This window comes from Aquila chrysaetos, chromosome 5, assembly GCF_900496995.4.
Source record: "Aquila chrysaetos chrysaetos chromosome 5, bAquChr1.4, whole genome shotgun sequence".
NCBI classification, from domain to species: Eukaryota; Metazoa; Chordata; class Aves; order Accipitriformes; family Accipitridae; genus Aquila; species Aquila chrysaetos.
In genome coordinates, this window is record NC_044008.1 from 2,592,915 (window position 1) to 2,616,151 (window position 23,237).

Consider the following 23,237-nt stretch of genomic DNA (forward strand, 5'->3'; position numbering starts at 1 on the left):
TGACCCATACGTAAAAATTAAAAAGTAACATTCTCCTGAAAACTAGGGAGTAATAAATTACGAAGTATTTGTCATATGGCTCTAACACTCCACAAGGACCAATCTGAGAGGCAGAGAGAAATATTTCCCAACTACTCTATCCCCATAAACATGATTTTTTGCACTTGATAGCACAAGGCCACAGACCGGGCACTGACCTGACACCGCAGGGTCTCAGGACGTCTCTGGGCTTGCCGTGCCCCGAGCCGGGTGTCCCTGTGGTCGCAAGTGTCCCATGGCCGAGGACTCGTGCCCGACCTGCCTGAGCTCAGCGCTGGGGACACCCGGCATGGCCAAGGGCTGCCGCCCCGGGCAGGCACTGCCCAGCAAACACCAGATCTTTGCGTGCCGGGACTGGGCGCTGGGCAGCTCTGCCGCTGGCGCTGGGGACCGGGGAGAAGGGAGCCGGCGGTAGGGACAAAGCATCTTCAAATAGCCAAAGTGGACATAAGACTCAGAGGGAAGACATCTTTCACAAACATCAAACTCCTCAAGGTGAAGACCTCAAGACGTTGGTGATTTGCTGTAACATCCCTTAACCCCTCCCCAACCCTTCTGCTAAGGAAGACTGAATCAGCCTTAGTGCTGCCCAGAGGGACACTGGAAATACGAGCATCACAGCAGAGAAAAGGGGCAAGCATTTGTAAGCTTTCTTGTGCAACAGCATGAAGGTTATTACTATTAATGAGGCTCTTCTGCTTTAATTTGGACTGCGAGTGTTAGTATTATTGCAGCTGAACTAATAACAATCTATCAAAATACAACAAACACTTAAGACTTTAATTAAATGAACAGTAAATTCTTGGGTCTATATTTATGATGTGCTCCCTTTCGCCCCTAGCGAGATATTAAGCGTAACATTATCACCATGGCCCAGAGGTCTTCTCCAGGCATCGAAACCAGAAGCTTCAGGTCAAGGCAAACGACAGCAATAAACCTCAGTCTCTTCCTTGAGACAGCGACTCAGATTATCCCTCAGAGCCCTGCACTGGCTTTTGCTGTAGGACCTCATCGCATTCACTTCTTTCCCACCGCCATCCAGTTTCTCTCCCATAGTTTCCCTCCTCCGCTGTCTCCTGGATCTGCTCTTTTCCCATGTTCCTATTTACACTTAACTCCTCTACCCTTGTAACTCCTTTCCCCATGCTGATCCTCCCACAGCAAAGCTTTCAAAATATTTTTGTTTTACATAGAATTACATATAATTACAGCCAAGCCTGAGACTAATGTATTGGGTGTTCAACATCTGCTTGTACAATTCACTCCCACCTATGCCCAATTTCCATCTTGCAAATCTGATCTGTAGGGAGATGGCAACCTGAACGTGCACTTGGCTACCTTTTGGAAGAGAAGAAAGCCAGGTTTATGATGGCATGAACTATCTGAATTCCCAAAGTCCCCTCATCTGAAGTTTTCTTTTTTAAGCCAACATTAAACAACTAAATACATTGTGAGGTTTTTTGGTTTGTTTTTTTTTTTTTTTAAATTACACCCATTTTAAAGATAGGGAAACAACAATTCAAAGGCTCTTCCAAATGCTCGCTAATGATTTCCAGACAGCAGGACACAACTGATGAGTCCTTATTCTTCCCACTATTGCTAGAATAGACAACTAGCAAAAGTACTTAGTATTTATAAAATTAGCTTACAGCAAACTATCAAAGGACACAGCACAAACACCTGCATCCATCTGCAAATAAAACGCAAGGTGGAGCCCTGCCCTAAGAGACTTCTGAAGTGAGGAATTAAATGTAGATATTCTGATGACAAGCGGAAGGCTCCTCTGATTTGGACAGAGCTAATGGAAAGGCAAGAAAAAGAGCCTTGCAGCCTGGCACGAAAAGCACTGAAGATGGGAGAGGAGACAAGAATAACACTCCATCAAACATGTACATCCCTCAGTGGACTGAGAAATTCCATTTCAGCGGAGATTTCCACAGATACAGTGACAGCTGACAGAAGACAGATAACCAAATAAGAGATCCCAATAAGTGCTGCTGTCACTGCGGTGCCGGCAATGACTCTGTGACAAGACCATGAGTGGTAAGAGACATCCCGCTCCTATGAGGTTAGGCACCTTCCCTTTAAACAATTATACCCACCTTCACTCTCTCTCGACAAATTAATATACAGCCTTAAACTGCTGTAGGTGAAACAGAGCACCCTTATTCCTCAAACTTAAATGGTCCAAGTACACCCAAGAAGAGACACAATATGAAAAGGTGAGCAGCCCTATTTTGCTCCAATATACATCTGCAAGTCAGAGCAAATTCCAAGAGCGTCATTCTCAACCCAAAGAGTCATGGAAGTGTTAAAAAAAAAAAAAAAAAAAAAAAGGGGTGAGAGGAATAACCATGGGTTGAGAGGGGCGGGAGGCACCTCTGAAATCCTCCAGGCAACAGTTAACCTTCTAACAGAAGATCACATAAACAGCTCATCCCGCGAGAGGGAGAGAAGGCAGCGCGGAAGACTTCGATTTCTAACCGGGGCCTTAGGTACTACAAGAAGACAGCCACCAGATACACATGCCCGTTGGGCAAAGCACAGGGAGTTCTGCATAATCAAGAAATAAATTTTAGCTGAAAAAAACCCACAACAAACAATCTGTAAAAAGGATGCAGAACACAAAGCTCCCCTCCCACTTGCCTGAAACAGCTGATTACTCTCAGCCTTTCCCATTACTGAAGTTCCTGCATTATTCCCCCACCACATAACGATCTACCTCCAATCACAAATGAGGGATTCTTCATTACAAAAAAATACCCAGACTTCACGCATCCACGTCTCCAGCAAATAAGGGGTGAAAACACCAGCACACTTCCAATTGCTCCCCCTCCAGCAAATATTCCGCTAGATTTTTTTTTAACCTTGGGCTCTCTTGACTCTGCAGAGCAAAGCCTCATAAAGCTAAGCACCACTCAGATGAGCAGCAAAAAACAACCCAAGCCCTGCAGCAGCTTATAGTCCAGAGGGGTGCTGAGGACCCATCAGATACACTGCTCCTGCTGCAGCTGGCCACGGTTAAAAGGTTACTGCTCCAAGCTGCTGGTACTCTCTCTGCCGTTCCCTCAAACGCGCTGTGAAACTTGCTCATTCCCTCAGCAACTGTTTTCGAACAATCTCATTGTAAAAAAAAAAAAAAAAAAAAAAATATTAAAAAGATTATTTTGGCGGTTCTGAGTTAAAACAGCAGCCACACATGCAGTTATGCTGGCAGAGCCAAGGAAGCTGTGATCTTTGAACCTGGAGCACCTGCTGCCAAAACAGGACATTTTGGTATTCCCCAAAATCCTCAAGAGGCCAAAGAGAATGACCAGCACATGTAGACAGCAGAAGAGATGAAAACTCAGCACAGCTCACCTGAATCTAGGTGTAGTAACAAGGCCATCCCTTGTCTCCTAACAGTGCTGCTCACCAACAACTCCTCACTCCTTATTCTTGCATATCAAATTTGTTCCCCCAAGTCCTTCCCTTGGCCACCTCGCCTCTCATCCTCTCTCTTATACTCTCCTCTCAACCACTTAATTCTCTCCACTCTGAACTCCGAATTAGAGTTAGTGATAGGATTAACCGCTTAGTCTATCTAGTAATTATACAGTTATCTTAATTCTCTTTGTCCAGTCCCCTTTATCGCACTCTTTAACAGGTCCCGAATTTACCGTGGACAAAGATAGACGTAATGTATCACTGCATGCTTTGCAGCAGCTTGTATAACGAGATCCCAGTCCCGAGAAGAGCCCTGGAAAGAGCTACACTCTAAAAACCAGGGATGAATCCGTAACAGAGATCTTACCCAGGCTTCAGGTTTGGGCATTAAGTCTCCATCTCAAAACTTACACTCTCTCACACTGTGAAACTGCGATTAGCAGCCAGTGTTGTGCAATACTCGAGGCACCAAAGACAGCTCAGGCACAGCTTTAACATTGTCCCAGCACTTACTTGAACAAAGGGTTTTTAGGCCTTTGTGGCTTCTTCTTTGCGAAGAACGCTGCAAATTCTCTCCCAGAGCTGGCGTAGCTAAGCTGGGTGGATGGCTCCGAGGCAGTGCGGGTGTTCTTCATATCCAGATATTCTGTCAGCAGCATCTGCGAACAGAAGGAAGGAGAACTCAGCATTCAAAATAAAACAGCATTATTATGTAATGTCTAGGACCTTTAGGTACCCTGTAAGACTGGAAAATTAATAAAAATCTCAAAAATTTAATTAACAGAAACCTAGCTTTATTTTCAGAAATGTGATCCTAGTGACTTATATGCCACTGTCACTAATTTGGTAAAAGCTCGTTTTGCATTACTTGACCAACTCAATCTGCTACAAAACCCTGATGGTCCCAAAGGTAACTTGTAAGAAGTCCCCACTCCTCCCAAAACTGATTCTATCAGCAGCAGTAACAGGGATGTGGTGGGTGGGTTGCTGGCTGGCCTTTACAGACTGATTACACACCACAGCTCTTAAAAACATAAAGGTTAGCAAAATTGATCTGTTCAGTGACAAAAGCATATTTTATATATGTGTATGTATGCCTATATATTTTCTATATATGTAGAAATATAAAACAAGTATGTGCGTGTTCGGGTGCATGTGCTGCAGGTCACGTATGCTGTTGGAAAAAATCCTGGGAATGCTGCAAAAATTGCCCTTTAACAGCTCTCAAAGCAAATATGCTTCTTTTACCACTGAAAATATGAATTCCCACAGCCATCAGTTTTGCCAACGTAGTTTAGGATTGATTTTCCTCTAGCCCAGTATACTCAGTGAGGGGTTGGGGGGTCCCTGTGTGAGATGAGGGTCCCCTCTGTGAAACCCTTGCAGCCCTGAGCAGTGGCCTGATTTTTGATGCTGTTTAAGCAACTCCGTGGTACAGAAGTAGAAACAGATTCCAAGTCATTCACTTTTAATTTCCTTGTGTCTGCAGATGGAAAGAAACCCCTTAAAAATTAACTTTTGTCAGTGCATTCAGAAAGTCACTGTTTATTTTCAGAAAATTCTACCTACTCGGAGGCTATTAGTAATGTGTTCCATTTTAATAATTAGCTAGTCAAAGCCCATCAAAGAGAGTTGTCTGTAATGAAAGGAACACATCAGTACTGTGCGAAGTTTAAACAAATTACATAGGAATAAATATCTAGGCAAATGGTATCATGCCCCTAATTAGAAACAATTCAGGATAGCTTGAGAAAAAAAAAAAAATACAAACACAAAGAAACTTCGACTCCTAAAACATCTCAATTAAAACTTTACCTGAGCGCAAGCTTTTAAAATGCATGCTTATTGTTAAGAGTAAAAATAATCACTGCGCTAATTTTTAACAGTAATTTACCAAATCCGTTTGTATTCGCCTATTTGCATTTCATCTTCTCTACTTGAATTAACAACCCTAAAATCACCACAAAAATGTAATTAAACCCTCAAACTTAATCAAGTTTTAAAAAAAAGAAAAACACTTAGCAATTTGTTCTTCCATTATGGATGAAACCTATTTAGAATGGATTCCACGACTCTGGTGTCACTTTATATCCAGGACTAGGAAATGTAAAGCGTGTAATACAGTACTTGGCTCCAAGATTACAATAAGCCAACAGAGGTTTGAGCTAGGAACATAATGAATTATCCCTGTTGGTTAAAAAGTGAAACAGACAAATAGAAGATGAGTTTGCGGTTAGCTATTCAGGACCGTTCTGAAAACACTGCTGATTATGAAAAAGAAGAGAAAATTGTTAATTTATGGTATTGCTAGATAGGCAGGGCAGGATGGTTAGACTCAAGGCTCTGAAAAAGTCAAAAGCTGTAAAAGCAGTGAAAATAGCTGTTTTTGATAACTATTCTCAAAGTTCATCTTTAAGTTATAAAATTGAAGCATAGCAGAAACTGGGCGAGACAGATCAAAGCTCTTTCTGCTCCAGTGCCCTGTATTCAACAGTTACACAAATTCTTCCGAACGAAGTAATTAAGTGTAAGCATGGCTGAGCAGTTACAATACACAGCCAAGTGGGAGAGAAGTTAAGACAGGCGAGATCTTCAACACACAGTACATCTGGCTTATAACTGCAGCACGAAGATTAAAACCCTTACAATTTTTAAGCAATACGATTAACATGTGGGCCAGTCTGAAAATCTTGCCAACTACTTGCCTCAAAAAATAGCCTGAACTTTTCATTTCTCATTGCGTTGTGCAATGCATGGCCTTCACCCAATGTCATCGGCCTCAATTTATTCCCTACGTCTAGGCAGTCCAAGTTATCCAGTTGTTCTGCTCTCATAGTCCTAGTAGAGGATTTTAATAAGTATCATATTTCAGTGTTGGAAGTTGTGGCTGGGCCATGTACTTATTAAAAGCCACAGCAAGCTAGAACTTTAAATCCACTTAAAAGAAAAGAAAAACCAGACATTCTCCTGCCTATCTAAGCAAACAGGAGCTTTCCTTAACCAACGAAGTAAGGGATTTCATGATTTGGTCCCATAACACCTGATTAGTAGTTGCTAAGCCATCAATCAAAAACCTTGTTAGACATTAATCACATGGACGTACAGCAAGATTTATGAGTGACTGTAATGTCTGCAACATCCCATTCATCTGTAACAAGGACTTTGACTTTCTGCTCAATGGTTGAATTCTGCCATCCATGTAGTATATTTACATCAATGTCAAACAAATAAAGCCATACATAAAGCAAAAGAACAAAGCACTCTTTCTCCAACTGCTCTTTGGAAATGAAAATGAATATAAAATGTTTTATTAAAAAAGCAATATTTATGGATTTGGAGGCTTAATTAAATTCTCAAATTTCAAAAGGTCATATCAATATGTGTAGTCTACCACGTTGATCTGATAACAGCTTGCACTACACTGTCTTTCTGAACTGCAACAGGGCAAGAACAAAATTGCTTCTGTGTCTGACTGCTGTTTGCACTTGCCACGACTCTCCAGATCCACAGTTTTATTCTTCGGCTGAGCCCCATGAGAAGTTGTATGAGTCGTTATGTCTTATCATGCTCTAGATTGACCTACGAACAAAGCATGGGCAATAAAACATGCCTGGCCACAGGGCGACAGCTAAATTCATTCATTATTTGTACCTCTTGTGAGGTTTTAGATAGGAGGCCTGAGCTCTGAATAAGCTCTAGTCCATCAATTAAAAGCTGCAAATAGGTATTTCACATCCTCATATACTCTGAATTAAGATGGATGCTGCAGTGTGAACAGTTCGCTCCATCAGAAAATCATGACAGTTTCAAACTCTACACCATCAACACTGATTTTCATTATGCCTTCATGTATTTGGGGGGTCCAGGAAACCAGATGAAAACTAGCACCATACCATGAATTTTGCAAGGGTAAATGGCATGACCAGGTAATTACTGGCCTCTCCACCTCATATTGATCAGGGACAAAAACCACAGAACAGATGATAGAAGACTCTATTAAAAAAGAATTAAGGGAGAATAATAGAATTCATGTCCAGCAACATGGATTTACAGAACACAGATCTTGGCTAGCCAGTATTCTTATGATGATGACAAATTTAGCTTTAAATAAACAGAGAGAGATAAAGTGATATTTCCACCAAGGATCTGACAAAAGCCAAACACTAAAAGTCAACACAGCATCTCCTAAAAGAAAAATGGGCAGGTACTTGACAAGATCTTTAACATACAACTAGAAATGAGGAAACCACTGATACCAGATTTTGCAAGGTCCCAGAAATCTTAATTCCTCTTTTCCTTTTATCTTCTGTATTCCAAGGGAAATACAAGACTATTCCAGAATGCTTCTCTTTTGTTGGATAGAAATCTTCTAATTTTCAGCCTAATTTTGGTCTCTCTTCGTTTTTAAAACAATAATAATCAGAAGCAGCTTAATTGGACAATGAAAGCACATACAGGAGTGGCTGCAGCAACCCCTTTGTGGACTGAATGGACCCGAACTTTTCCCATTTCAAATTCCTATGAAAATAATGACTAGAGAAGGTTTGTAATTGATTATGTTGGGGGGGGGGAAATGGTAAATGATAAAGTGAACACAGCATTAACAGAATAATATAATTTTCTTTATTATTGTTATTATTCATAATATAATCAATCTACTGTAAGAATTCCAATATCAGCAGAGATAAATCTCTACATCTAGGGGAAAAAAAAAATGAAATTCATGATCTATAGGATTGTTGTGTGAAGCTGTGACTCTAGCAAATTTGGGAATATTGGAGATAATCAACAGCACAGAAAGTCCCACTGTGACGTTGGGTATTAGTTAGCTAATTGAAAATGGCTATATAAAGCAGAGAGCTTTGTCAGAAGTAAAAGTTTACAGCATCACTCTGTATTGGTCTCACATCTGGAATGCCAAATGAAGCCCTGGCATTTATAAACAAAGAGAGATCAGGGAAAAAGCGGGTAGAAGGGTGCACAAAAGAAGCCTGAAAGTTACTAAAAGGCTGGAAGGCACGACTTACAGCAAAACACCGAGAAGCCACGAGCTCAGTCTTGTTAGCTTAGCAAAGAGAAGGCTAAGAGGTTACTGGATCAGCCTGCAAGCATGCAACACAGAGGGCACAGAACTGATGAAAAAAATCTTCACTAATGAATTTTCAAAAAAAAATCTAAAGGCTGGAAGGTTGAAGCTGGACAGGCTTTGACGAACGGTTAGGCATACATTTCCAGAGCATAATTAACCACTTACATCAAAGGTTACACCATATTGTCTGTCACTTATTCCCCCAACCCCCCCCGGTCAAGACTGGATGCCTTTCTAAAGCATGTGCCCTCTTTCAAACAGGAATTAATTCAGGAAAGTACCATGGCTTGTTTTACGCAGAGGTCAGACGAGAAGATCACAACAGCTCCTTATAATCTGGGGATCTTAATAAAGCCGTCACACCACTCAGCGCCAGCTCTCAGGCTCCTGCGTGAAGGAACCATCAGTGTTCAAAGTACTATTGGTACACCGCACCTTTAGTCGCCTTTTTGAGTTGATACAGGAAATAAAAACAGCTACTGGTAACATTTGTGTTTGGCGAAGAGGTTTGTGCTAGAGAAGACTTCTCACCCATGCCCAGGCCACCTCGCTCGTACTTTGAGAAAACTGTAAAAACCCAGAAAGAACACTCTCAGCATCTGAGAATGTCTCTACTATTTTGCTATGCAGTACTGGCAATTGAAAACAAGATTTATTTTCAGCTTATTGCTCTGACACACTGGGCAGCTGCAGAAATGTTGGCATGACGCACTGTGGACTCCTCCGGAGTTGTATCAGCCTCCAAGAAGGCTTTGGAGTTACATTTTAGTAAGACCTAGCAGGAGGAATCAGAAGCTAAGACTACAAAGCAGAAGAGAGATTTCCTAATGGGATTTCAATGAGGAAAGTTAGTTAAAAACAGAACAGCAGATTCAAGTTATCCTATATCCCCTGGTTCAATGGGGATGCGAGGACATGCATTGAGGAAAGGCACGACATTCCTCAGAGATGGTGATATTCAGCCATAGATAATTTCAGGGGCAATGAAAGCAACTGCAAATGAATCATGAAAGAAAAAAGCTGGGAGTTCAAGTAGGATGCACTACTGGGACATGCACTTACTTCTCTGTAAACATACGAAAAGAGGCATCGTTCTTGAAGCTCTGGAGACAGGAGGGAACTACTAGCAAAGTGCCAGAAAAATGCAAGAAAAGCAGTGACACTCTATGCGAGAGTAGTCTATAGCTAATTACCCAGTAATTTGCTGTATCATAAGTTTTAATAATTAAAATGCTGCAGTAATTGTGGAATTTAACAAAAAAGAAAAAAAGTAACAGTTAATTGAATTCTAAAAGCACCAAACGTTCTGCGTAAGTTGTACCACATCGAGAACAGGGGCCGAGTACACACCTGGCAAACACGACAAAGGACAAAGCAATAAGGTAAGTCTGAAAGAACAAGAACAATTTTTAGGTGCCGTGAATACTGCTCAATGCTGTACAACCTGCTTTATCTAATCCTCTTGTTGCCCATGAAATTAATTTAACTGAAACATAATAATAAAAACCCTTCCAGAATTAATTCTCTCAAGGCATCACCCAATTCCATTATTGTGCAAGAAGCAAGAATTCCTTTTGTTTTTCATTTTGGGGAAAAAGTAAAAAATAACCCCACAACTATTTAGATAATACTATCATTGCCAGTGCTACTACGTTCATTATCAACGCTAACTGCCAATTAGCGCAACTATTACTGTAGACCTGTGAACATGCATCTACCTCCAGGGAGGAAGGGAGGGAGGGAACAAACCTCAAAAGTACTTTAAAAACACAGCTTCTTAAAAGCTGTTTTAATTGGCAATGAATCGTACACCCGCTCGGATCGCTTTGGAGAGTTTAAAACCAGAACCTTTTCATTTCACAAGCTTTTAGATAACACGTGCGTGGACTTTATAACCTCAGCACCACAGGCTCTGACTCTACTTGGTGTATGGATGCGCTGAAGTCACTTGAGACACATAAACTAATATAATGGGTTTCACAGTTGCTAGCACAGCAAAAGGAGAAACTGTTACGTGCTGTCACAGCCATCAACATCAGGCTGTAGGTTCCTCAAACAAGCCAGCACTGGCCAGCACTCATTTCATTTTCCCACTCTTTACACAAGCTGCCACAACAGCTTACACATCTATCAAGAAAGGGACTTTGGTTCAGTAACAAGTGCCCGGCATAACGATTTAAATAGCGGTGTTTTCTTCAAGTGTTCGCTAATTAACCCTCTGATATATCAACACCCCTGTGACATATCATTATCTGATTGAACAGATTTAAAGTGAAACCCTGGTCCCGCTACAAGTGCCGAGACAAACATCGCTGACTTGTACAAGGCGAGGTTTGCATCCACTGACTCTCAGCCGCTGAGAGCATGAGAGATTGTGTCTTATCACTGACAAACACACAAGATAAAAGGCCTCTTACTGTTACTAACTTCACCCCATTCCCTGTGCCGCATCAATATTAGAAATTTCACCTTAACTTATACTTGTGGCTCAGAAAATAAGCAGCTACAAGAAAAAGCAGCTGAGAGACTATAGCAGGTAACCTTATCTTCTGCAAGATGCGAGCAGGCACGTGATGCCTCTTCTCCAAGTCCTCAAGGGGGGCTTTGCAATTGCTTTCTAACTTTAGTGACTTTAATATCCATATAACCAACAATCCGCTACCAGCTCATACAAAGGTACATGATGAAGGTCATCTCCAGTTTAGTGACGCATAAAGTTTTAAGACATTTTCACTGAAATTTAGTCATCTGGCCTCCATAAAGGAGAACGGGAGCTGGGCTGTCTTTTTTTCCACCTTTCCCAGTAGTTCTGCTGTTTTATTTATTTAACACAAGAGGAACAAATACTGATGACAAATTTATTTAAGCTACCCGTAGTCAACTTGAGTAACTGGGTCATAAAACAAATGGACAGCATTTATTTTTCTCCAGGCACCTCAGCTGTTCTGCAAATACAGATTATGCTAGCAGAAATGATCCAAGTAACAAGGCCACTTTCTCATTTTGGTATCAGGCCCTTAACACCAAAACAAAACAAAACCAGAATAAAGGTGGGCGGCATGGGAAGCCAGTCGGGATTATTCATTTCCTCCAAAGAAAATCCACATTCGGATGCATGCTTCCATAGTAAAACAGGCTTTTCATCTGTACGACAACAACTGGAATCAGTGAGACCTACACATTTACACAGCTTGGGGGGGTTGGTTGAATATTGCTCAATGCTTAGGGAAAAAAATAAAACCTTTTGCAATTTTTGACAATGTCGAGGTTTAACCCCAGCTGGCAACTCAGCCTCACAGCCACTTGCTCACTCCATCCACGTCGGGATGGGGAGGGAATCAGAAGAGTAAAAGTGAGAAGACTCATGGGCTGAGATAAAGACAGTTTAATAGGTAAAGCAAAAGCCGCGTGCGCAAGCAAAGCAAACCAAGGAATTCATTCCCCACTTCCCATGGGCAGGCAGGTGTTCAGCCATCGCCAGGACAGCAGGGCTCCATCACGGCTAACGGGGACTTGGGAAGACAAACGCCATCGCTCCCAACATCCCCCCCTTCCTCCTCCTCCTTCCCCCAGCTCTATACGCTGAGCATGACGTCCCATGGTCTGGGATATCCCTTGGGTCGGTTGGGGTGAGAAGCAGAAAAGCCCTGGGCTCTGGGTAAGCACTGCTCAGCAGGAACGAAAACATCCCTGGGTTATCAACACTGTTTCCAGCACAAATCCAAAACACAGCCCCATACTAGCTACTGGGAAGAAAATTAAGTCTATCCCAGCGCAAACCAGCACATGCAAGTAAACCCAACTGGCTTCTGGGCAGTAATCGGTAATTGTTAGGACTGTTTGACGACTATATAAAAACATACCTGTGTGTATATGTGTATAAATATATGTGTGCGTGTGTATAAGTGTGCATTTATGTATATATGTATACACATACGTACACACACATGTATATCTTTAGCACATGGTCCTTCTGATATGATTGATGAGAAGTTGTAAAATACATATGGTCCAGTATGATGCAGAAGAAGGATAACTAGCCAACTGTATGCTAAAATGGACCAAAAAGCAATGAACTTCATCAGAAAGGTGTAATTACCACCTGCTTCATAGACGGCACAAAATGAAGTATTTTCCTGCAAGATTAAAACACGCTGTCTTTCAGTTTGACTGGACTTTCTTTTGTTCATGTAGCATATAAAAAGGTCAAGGAGGAGTGTAAGAGTTGAACAGGTAATTGAGTGCAGACTTCTGCTCTGCAATTATAATTTAGCTAAGCTTCACTGGTTCTGCACATTTTGGAGGTGGGGAGGATACAGTTAGAAACTTACGTTTATAACTGAAGTAAAGCTAAATATTTTTAAATCACAAAGAAAGAGGATATATTCGCTCACGTTTAGTGTCTACTATACACCCACCTTTCAGAGCATCCTCTGTCTTGGGGAAGAAATGTGCAATTCTAAGGCACAGGAGAAATAGTGCTAAGCTTAACCCAACTGATCTGAGCTTCTGCTACTCAAACTGGCACATACAATACAGCAGCAGCAAAGGGAGGAAAAGGCAGCATGCTGTTTAAATACCAACCATGTTAACTCATGGATTATACAGCACACTTCATGTATTTCATGCCTTCAACTAATTGCTTAAGACATCCTGCTCTAGTGTAGATGGTAACAGTAGTGTGCCCTCAGTCTTCATTAAATGCCAGCTCTTAATAACAGACTCCAAAAGGGCTTTAATTGCATTTAGTCGCAGCTCCTGAACTTTAAAAGTTGTTAATCAGATTTCTATGTAAATGGAATGACGATTAAAGGTTAAGTACAGGTTTCTGAAATTTCAGCAGTTGAAGACGTATTGCCCTTAACAGGAAAGAGAAACTACCAGCCTTGACAGGAACTAAACATCTTAATTAAATACTCAGAAGTACAGTACTTATTTCTGTGTGAAGTTCTATTTTCAAATGTCAAACTTAATCAGGCACTTGACAAAAACATGCAATATCCCTACAGCATAGAAGAACAAAAATGCCTTGGGATTCTTTCCTGAGGAAACACCTGTACATCTCCTGGTCCTCAGCTCCCAAACAAATCCAAATTCTCAAATCCAAATTCTCCAAGCCACTTGTCCCAAACAATGAGAAGGAAAGTTTTATGGCTCTAAAACTGCGGGAGTCCAGCTGAGAAATAGGATACAACATTTTTCAACATGTCAGCTTTTCTCCTGCTCACTCAGTTTATCCCTGTAACAAGCGTCATGCTGCCAAATAAACATAAGGGTCCTCATAAATCTGACTTGCAGAGATTTATTTCCCTTGAGGGTACAGCCCATCAATTATCACCAGTCAAAAGTATAAAAACTTCTTTGTCGGGAGTAAATTTAGTATGTCTGTACGGTGGTCTGTGAGCAGCTTGTTGCTCTGTGTTTTGGTGCCGAATACTACTGAGAGCATCCAGGCATGCTGCTTTCTGCTGCTGAACTTGAACCCTGAGCTACCCAGGACATTCACATCGACCAAGCAGTTCAAGCCCTGTGCTCCCTCCCTCATGCTGCTGCTGGTAATTAATCTAACCTGCACATCCGTAACCTACGGACTCATTATAACAAAAATAAAAACTGAATATGTCAGTTGGACAGAAGTCCAAGCCCCATTTGAAAACTCACTTAAGATTTATTCCAATTAATTAGGATCCCAGTCTCCGATTTCAACTAGTTTGCAGGGATATATGCATTTCATTGTTGGTGTGCGCATTCTGCACTTACTTAGAGGGCTATACAGCAGTGACAAACAGACCTAAGTGGGAACCATGATAGGATACTTCATGCCAAAACATTACAAAATAAGAAGTATTTCATGCGACTCAGGGTTCAAATCCTAATCTGAGTGAACAGCAAGTGCACACGGCATTAACTCAGAGGCTGAATAAGGGACTTCGGGACCAAAGACCTTTGCCTTGGGTCATACAGACACTGGGATCAGCTGCAAGAGAGACTGACCCATTTATTTCACGTGGTAATTTGACTATATAGCAAACAAATTAGCACACATCTTCATATACCATCATGAATGTTAATCAAAACAAAACAAAACAAAAAACTCCCCCACAACTGGAAGTACCTGAGTATTTGTATAACTAGATGCAAAACTACACCCATTTCTTACAAAATTAATATTTAAAACTAGATTTTAAGTCTGAGTTGTTTTTTAATGACAAACTACATCTGATCCTAGGAGAATATATTTTTCCAGTAAGCTTTATAGCAGCTATAGCAACTGCTAGCCCACTGCAGCAGCGCTGTATGGGAGAGAAAAATCAGCCATGAAAAAGTGTGTACAGGGGAGGTGACTATTATACTTAAAACCCAGGGCATGAAAGAAATTTAGCAGTGGAAGCTGCACAGACAGAGTTTGCCTCTAAGCAATATCAAATAGTGAGAAAGAAACAGTGTAAGGAACAATGGAAGTTAATTAAAGTGAGTAACAGAACTGTATAGCCACCAGTTGCTTTATCTTCTTTCAGATCAATTAAAAACTTCATAGTGACTTCAAAAAAGGAGGACAAGCAAAGAAACTTCCACCCACCTCTTCATAATACGCTGCTGTAATAGGAGACATTACCCACAAAAGTGATTTACCAACTAGTGACAGGCATGTGAAGGAGTAAAAGTGGATTAAAAAAAAGGAAGTCTGCTATAGCTAAACCCAGTATTGTTGATTAATTATATATAAAAGGCTTTTAAACAGATTTCACAAGAATGGCTACGACATCACATTTTAAAAAGCCTACGTTTTGTAAATTTTTATGTAATCTCTTGCATTTGTCAGGAATAACGTGAAGACTTCCAGATCTTGCACCTTTCAGAGTTTAGAAGAAGATGGCATCAAACAGCCCTGTTTAACAAGCACCAGACTACCAAAAAATGTTTCCCTGACTGTTTAAACCCGTTGGCATTTTCTAGTTGACCAAATCCTTGAAGATTCAACCACATCTGAATCTACAACTGTGGCCCAGAGGCAAAGCACCTAACAGAGACACACGGCCCATAAAATGAGTTGTGTGAAGGGTTTATACAAAAGAACAGCTAAATACTAGGGCAGCAAATGTAGGCTTCAGTATGAACAAGCCTAGTGACTCCAAGACATTGATAAAAGGGCATGTTCCCCTTTGACATCAACCCAGCAGCCACCATTTCAAGCCCAGCTTATAAGGCCACTGACATCTTTGAAATGACATCAGAACTAGAGAACCTCTTTGTCAAACTTACAATAACTATGGTTTTATATTCCTCCCATTCCCAAATGGATGGAAGTGCGTAGCAGTGCAGTGCTCAGCAGTCTGGTTTTGGAGGCTTAATATCACACACTTTAGCAAAAAATGTGCCCCTGACCTTATTCCAGAAATACGTATTTCTGTAACATTTCAGGGTCTTCGACATTATTACAAATATCCTGATGCCAGAGGGGGGAGCTCATAGCATAGAGAAGATTCCCATTTTCAGGCTTGGGGGAAAAAACAATAAAAACTTCAAATTGTTTACAACTCTTGTGCATGAGCCGTTCCAGACTTTTAAAGTACCCATCAGGATTGCTATCCCTTCTGCCTTTTATGCTGCTCTACAAAAGGTACAGCACCAGGCCACCAAAATGCCAACGTTAAGCAGATTATAACGTTTCTGAACATATTCCATTACAGTAGATACTTGAATGCCTTTCTGCATCAGGGAGCCTTTTCCTCCCCCTTTCATGAGCTTATCAAATGAAGCTAAACAGTAACGCTTGCATCTAATGATACTAGGGACCTTGTAATGGGATTAGGAAAAGCACCATCATTAGTTTCAAGGAGGAATGTGACCTTGAAGACATTTATTATTCCGCACTTTAAAGGGATGCAGTAGGAACAATGAAATTAGTTCCTACATAGGGATGAGGAATGGGCAGGGAGAAGCAAGGGGCTTTCAATTCCCAGGTAGACACTGTCTTTCCTCCCATATTTATGGTAGGAAAAAAAGCAAATGGACTACCAGAATGAAACCTGGAACAGAGAAGGAAGACAGACCCTTCCTAAAGGGAGTCTGAAAGGCTCTTGGCTCAACAAAAGCCGGTTTTAACCAAGCATCAAACTTCAAACCACTACATGCAATGGCCAGTATGAAACTACAGTTTCTTCCCCGACACCCTCCGGCACCCACTTATCTGACCCCCAAAAGTCAGATCAGCGAGCGGCACCGCACAAAGCTCCAAAGGTCCTTGCTGGGACAGGGCATGGGGGCTGTGAGCACACAGACATCAATGCCCGCTGAGCTCTGCTTTTTCCACAACCCTGACAGATAGTGTCATTCGAGTCTTCTAAGGGCTCTGCAGACAGCCACACATCAGGACGACTCGCCTGCAATCCCACCTGAGGCCTCCGGTTGGAAAGTGCTGAAGCCCCAGCTTACTTTCTGAAGTACTTCTCAGCAATGAGAATACTCTGCGCCCGGCTGAAACACATTCGATTTGGCAACTGTTCAAATTCTTTTAGATAAAATTTCTCCAGCAAGGCCTGCAACCATTGCTTTTGTTTACTCAGAAAAGCATAAGTGCTTCTGGAATCACTATGTGGCTTCCAATATCCAAACCAATCATGCATGTCATTGTTTCCTTTGGTAAAAACATTTCTTTAGATTGCCAAAAGGAAGAATAAATGCAATAGCAACATTTTAAAGCTAAGAGCCTGACAAAAAAAAAAAACCACTTTGTATTTTTACAGGATCTAAAGCAAACAATATACTGGTACTGTTGCTCAGAAAGGAGCTGCACCTGAACAGCACTGTGGCATCTCCATCCAGCCTTTTACTACCTTACTGTAAAACACCTCTCTTTCATTCTTCGAGATGCAGGATGTGAATTTGTCCATATTTTCCCCAGCAGAAATCTCAGAACCTGGTCCCTTCTACTGAAATTCTAGCGTACATGAACATCCTGAGGCTACTGCCATATAGTCAGTTTTTAATGATAATATTCTTCTGTTGCACTGCTACTGCACAATAGAAGTGGGGATTTGCTTTGTTTGTTTTGAAAACTGAAAGAAAACCAGTGCAATATATCAGGTCAGAAAGCAATCCGGTCCAGAGGGCTGGATATTTGAATTCAGGTTCCAGCTCTGGCTCCAACCTCTCTGAATATTCATTTTACTGGTGCATGGTATTGAACAGCATCAAAGATAGGGACGGGGACAGATAAGTCCAAACAAAAACTACACTGTCCGCAACAGGGGCAAAAAGGCAGAGTACGTTTGTGTAACACCTTAACCCTTACAAAAGCCAACGCTAAATCCTGCACCGACATAAAATGCTAGGTTCACGCTGAAGTCTTTGCAATGCGTGTGAAACTGGCAGGGTAATGCCACTGGGTGGAGCCAGGATAAAGCAGATGGCTGCAACATAAATTTCAGCACTCTGCCAATTTTGCTACCACTTAAGTGCTGGCTTTCTCAAAAGAAAAGCTGCCGCTGCCATGGCAAATTCTGTCCTTCGAGATTCAACCAAACCCCCTGTACCAATTCCCTCCTGCTCCTAAATTTCAGAGATTAAAAGTGTATTTATTTACTCAGAACGCTGCACAGACACCGGCCATCACTTCACGCTACCGCAATTATTAAAACAACCTTCTTGCATCCCCTGTAACACCACAAAACAAAAAAAACAGAGGGCTGTCAGATTCAGTGATGAAGGGACTACCTACCATTTCAAGCTTCTGGTTATTCATTTTAAAAATCTATTATGCTGTAATCTGTAAAGCCCATCCTTCACGGCACAAGACTGCAGTCGGACATGCAGACCTGACTCAGTAATGCAAGTCTATGTGTCCAGTTATGCTATGGTACATTTAACATATATACATATAACTTGAAAAAAAGTTAAGTACTGTATGCCTTCTAACCATGAACAAGAGTTAGAAGAAACGAATAGACAAAACCTACATTAACTTGTCTCCATTTCAGATAATTCCTTGTGAGGTTTTTTAAGACATTTGTGACTCACAAGGGAGTCTGTAAATTTACTGTCTTCTGCAAGCTAATAATGTTGGCAGCTATGAGTTACCTATTTATTGGTGTGTGATACCAATCTATCTTCAATGGATAAGAAAAGCTGTTACTTAAGAGTTCTCCCTCCCCCTTTTAGCATGCACAGCTTCTAGCGAATAGAATTTTTTCAAATGCAAAAAAACCCAAGTTAAAAAAACCCAAAGCAACAGTCTCCACAGCAGTTGATAGAAAAGAGAGGAGGTGGATAGAAGAAGTTAAATTACTCAGCTGGGCAACGTGGCAGGGAGATTTGTCACTTTTATTTACAACTGATAAAATCGGGAGGCTTTGGAGAGACCACACAGGATGGAAGAAAGCTACTGGACCAGGAATCAAAGAGATCCAGAGCATATTTTCAGTTCATGTATCAGTTTGCAGCATAACCTTCATTTCTTCTCTTTCTCAAGCCACGTTCTTTGTCTCAAGCAACATTTAACAGAGAATTTTTTCTGAATATCTCTTCAGTGACAAGTATACTAGGGGTCTGATCTTTGCTGGACTCTCTTAATATTACCGAGATGCAAATAAAAGCGGCACTGAGAATAGATGTATCTGTAACATGGCTCCAAGGAGGGCAAAAAAATCCAGAACCACAGTTACCCCCTACAAATGCAGTGCTTCCCAAGATAAGATGGTAAGTGAGAGTAGGTTACAGTCAAACAAAGAAAAGGCAACAGCACATTTTAAAATGCACTGTGCACTTTAAAACCTACAGACTTACAAATCACTGTCAAGTATGAGCCAGCAGCTCCCAAGTGCTTCCTTATTCCCTTCCATTAGTCTGCTGCTTTTCCCCCGATCCTATCAGTCATAAATGGAGGACTAATATATACCTTTATTTTCAAAAAGTTTAAATGCATCACAGTCCAAGTGTAAATAATTTATAAATCAAGGCAAGTAAGATTCTGGTACATGGCTGCAATGAGGATAAAGCTTTTAAGAGAAGGAAGATGCGTGCACATCCATATAAACACACACACAGTTCGCCACTGCCAACGAAGACTTCACAAGGAAACCACCACTCCCCCTCCCTCCTCCTTCAGATTCCCTTGATTTTAATATTGGTCCTTCAACCAAAAGCTCATTACTAATCCAATTTTAATGTCACTTGAATTCTTACAAATAAGGAGACCACACAGGGAGCTGATGATTTTAATTCTGGCACTTAAATCAGAAGTGTGAAGTTAAATGCAACGCATACCCTCCCCCTTTCGTTAATTCTACGTTTAATTGCAATGTCTTGTTCTTCGAAATCCCAACTTGCGAGGCAGTATTTAGAACTAAATCAAACAGGCAAAGTTTCAGGCTTTGATAACCCACGAGCTCGTGGATTGGCTCTCTCGCATCTCATCCATCATTGTGGATGGCAGCACTATAATCCCAGTGATTTTCCTGGAATCACAGAAAATTGGAAGAGACCTCAAGAGATCTCCTAGTCCATCCCCACACCCCAAAGAACCTGTTATGTTGTCATGTCTGACAGATGCTTGGAAGTTTTTAAGGATGCTACGCAACAACAATATAACATCCCTAAATCATTCGCTGCTTACATACACTACCCATTAGGTTAGACATAAAGACAAGAAATGTTCAAGGCTCCCTTGCCAGTCTTTAAACTCAGTACTTCCTATCCGATCATATCCTGGAAAACATATGATTCCACTCCTCTTTTCAACTCTCTTGATATATTTGAAAGCAAAGGCCTCCCTCCATCCCTTCCTCTTCTTATCTGTAAGTAAATGGATTGTTTCTTTTTAACTCAAGCCTTTTTTTTCCTAAATCTGCGATCATGCTGGTTGATCTCCTTTGAATTCCCCTCCCTGTTCTTTGGCTTCTTCCTTGAGACCACAGTCAAAGAGGACATAGGACTGCAGCTGAAATCTTTTCAACAATGACTAGAACAGGGTTATTTCCAGATGTCCTGCAGGCCATGCTCCTCTGGTACTCAGCAGGGCAATACTTGACTTTTTTCGGTGACATACTGATTCACATCTCATTTGTAATGCCATGTACCACACGACTCCTTGGCGAAAGATGAGACATACCCAACTCTTCACTTCACATCCATACACGGAAACAGCCAAATGCATACCTCTCCTTTTAAATTTAGTTTATTAAGATCTTCCAAATTCCAATCGTATTCTCCAACATGCTTCCAAGCCCCGCCTTCCAGCATTGTATTGGCACATTTTATGATTCTCTGCTGCATTATTCAAGACATTAACAAACATATTGAATAGCATCAAGCCCCCGACAAAGCACTCAAAAGAGCCATTAGATAAATCCCTTAATAGCAAACCCTTTGCAACTTCTCCTTTCCAGCCAGTTGTTTACCCCACCTCATTACAATTTTATCTAAACCATAGTTTCCAAAGTCAATTATGAGAAAAAGCATATGAAACACCAGTAGAAGGCTTACTGTCACCAGGACATAGGCTACCCACTGCTCCTCCCTCCTCCACAATCCCTGCCACCAGCTCTCAGAAGGAAATTAAATCAGTTGACAGCTTATGCTTGACATACAGCAATAGTAATTCTTCCTCTGATTTTATATATTACTTAGACAGTTTATGGGTTTCTACATTTTTTTTGAGAAGTCAGTTAACTGCTTCAGAAGTCCCTGGGTTCTCCCCCTGTTTCCCTGGCTCCTTTTTTAAAAGGCTGTGTCTAGATTCTCCTTTTTATGGTTTCCCAGAATCTCCTGAGATTTTTGAAAAATGTTATTCTCCTTGGATGAAGGTGTTGCTTATGCTATGATTGTCACAGAGCAGAAGGGAGAATAATGATGATGACCAAGGGTAGGTTATTGGGGGGGGCGGGGAGAAGACAGAGATAAAAATAAAATAAAATACCACAAGTCCTCTAACCCCCTCAGTTAAATCCAGCAGGGTTCTTAAAGGTAAGGGGAGACTGGGCAAGACCCACTGAGAAAGCCCGGTAAAGTCTTGCTGCAACTCAATCCTTGGTTAGCCCTTGTAGAACGGGAATCTGTAATCGATACGTAACAAAGAAAGGAGGGAAAGGGAAGAAGAAATACATGCACATATTGAAAGAAAAAAATCACTGAATTTTGGAAGCACTGTATCTTTTCATGTCGTAAAACATAATCCGCCTTTAAACTACTGAATTGCAGAAAAAAGTTATCCCATAATTGCTACACGTTTTGCCTGGGATTTGTTCTGAGGCTCCTCGCATTGTCGTTCGTTAACAGCACGACGTATTCTTACACTCCTCTGACAATACACAATTCAGTTCTTTTTCAGCTGCTTAGCAGATGGCATGCGAAAAGCCTGGTTTTCTGTGGCACTGGTTCTCACAGTTGATTCATCTCATGTATATCGCAAAACATAAGCTCTGGCTGAAGCGCCTCCCATGGTCAGGTCATTGACAGTACTACTCTCCTCTGCAGGTTTCTATACATTTATTATCCTGCAGTCTTTTGCTCAGAGGCAGCCCTAACCAGGTCACATATCTACACCAAACCTCCAGAAATGCCCAAAGCTAAATTTTAATCTGCCAGTAAAAATGTGAATTATCAAGGTTTTAGAGAACGAAAGTCAGACAACAAAAAAGCAAAGCTCTCACACAGGCAATCAGGCTAAAATGACACCTAATCTAAATGGCTACTTTTCCTATTCTCAGCATGTTTCCTGCATTTAGAATTTTTTTTCTTTAAGATTTGGTCTTTTTCTCTGAATGGTCCCGATTTACTCTGGCCACTTCTCTAACAATTGATTCAGTATTAACCTTCCAGAATGAAGAGCATAAAAAAGGACAATTTCCTCCCCACACATCAACCTATCTTCACTCTGTTTGGGTTTGTCAAGTGGCATTAAAGAAGGTATATGCAAAACAAACATAAAAAATGTTTTGTCGTTAAGTTACACAGTCTTGTGCCAATGGATTTCATAGTATTTTATTGAGATTTGTCCAACTTTTCGAATAAGTATCGATTTCCTCAGACTTGAATTCATTTATGGTACTGCAGAAGGAGGGATAGCAGGGTGACACCTAGTACCAACTTGGATGAAATTCCCTGCAAGCAGAAAAGGGAACCCACAGAGAAACATCTAAAACACATTGATTTGATTTCTCTATTTGTCCTGGTTTCAGCTGGGATAGAGTTAAATTTCTTTCTAGTAGCTGGTATAGTGTTATGTTTTGGGTTCGGTATGAGAAGAATGTGGATAACACACTGATGTTTTCAGTTGTTGCTGAGTAGCTTTTAGTCTAAAGTCAAGGACTTTTCAGCTTCTCCTGCCCAGCCAGCAAGAAGGCTGGAGGGGCACAAGAAGTTGGGAGGGGACACAGCCAGGACAGCTGACCCAAACTGGCCAAAGGGGTATTCCACACCATGTGATGTCATGCCCAGTATATAAACTGGGGGCAGGTGGCCAGGGCAGGGATCACTGCTCAGGAACTAACTGGGCGTTGGTCAGCGAGTAGTGAGCAATAGCATTGGGCATCACTTGTTTTGTATATTCCAATTTTATTATTATTACCATCATTATTATTATTATTTTCTTCCTTTCGGTTCTATTAAACTGTTCTTATCTCAACCCATGAGTTTTACCCTTTTTCCTAATTCACTGGGTGGGGGGGAGTGAGTGAGCAGCTGC

At 41.2% G+C, this 23,237-nt stretch overlaps 1 protein-coding gene across 1 annotated transcript in view; it reads right to left on the reverse strand.

Annotated features, from left to right (window-relative positions):
• Window positions 1-23,237, reverse strand: part of EXOC4 (exocyst complex component 4) — a 422,679-nt gene that overhangs the window by 294,793 nt on the left and 104,649 nt on the right. The window contains exon 8 of the mRNA XM_030015473.2: window positions 3,979-4,124. Within this exon, the coding sequence (XP_029871333.1) occupies window positions 3,979-4,124 (146 nt within the window). The remainder of the gene's footprint in view (window positions 1-3,978; window positions 4,125-23,237) is intronic.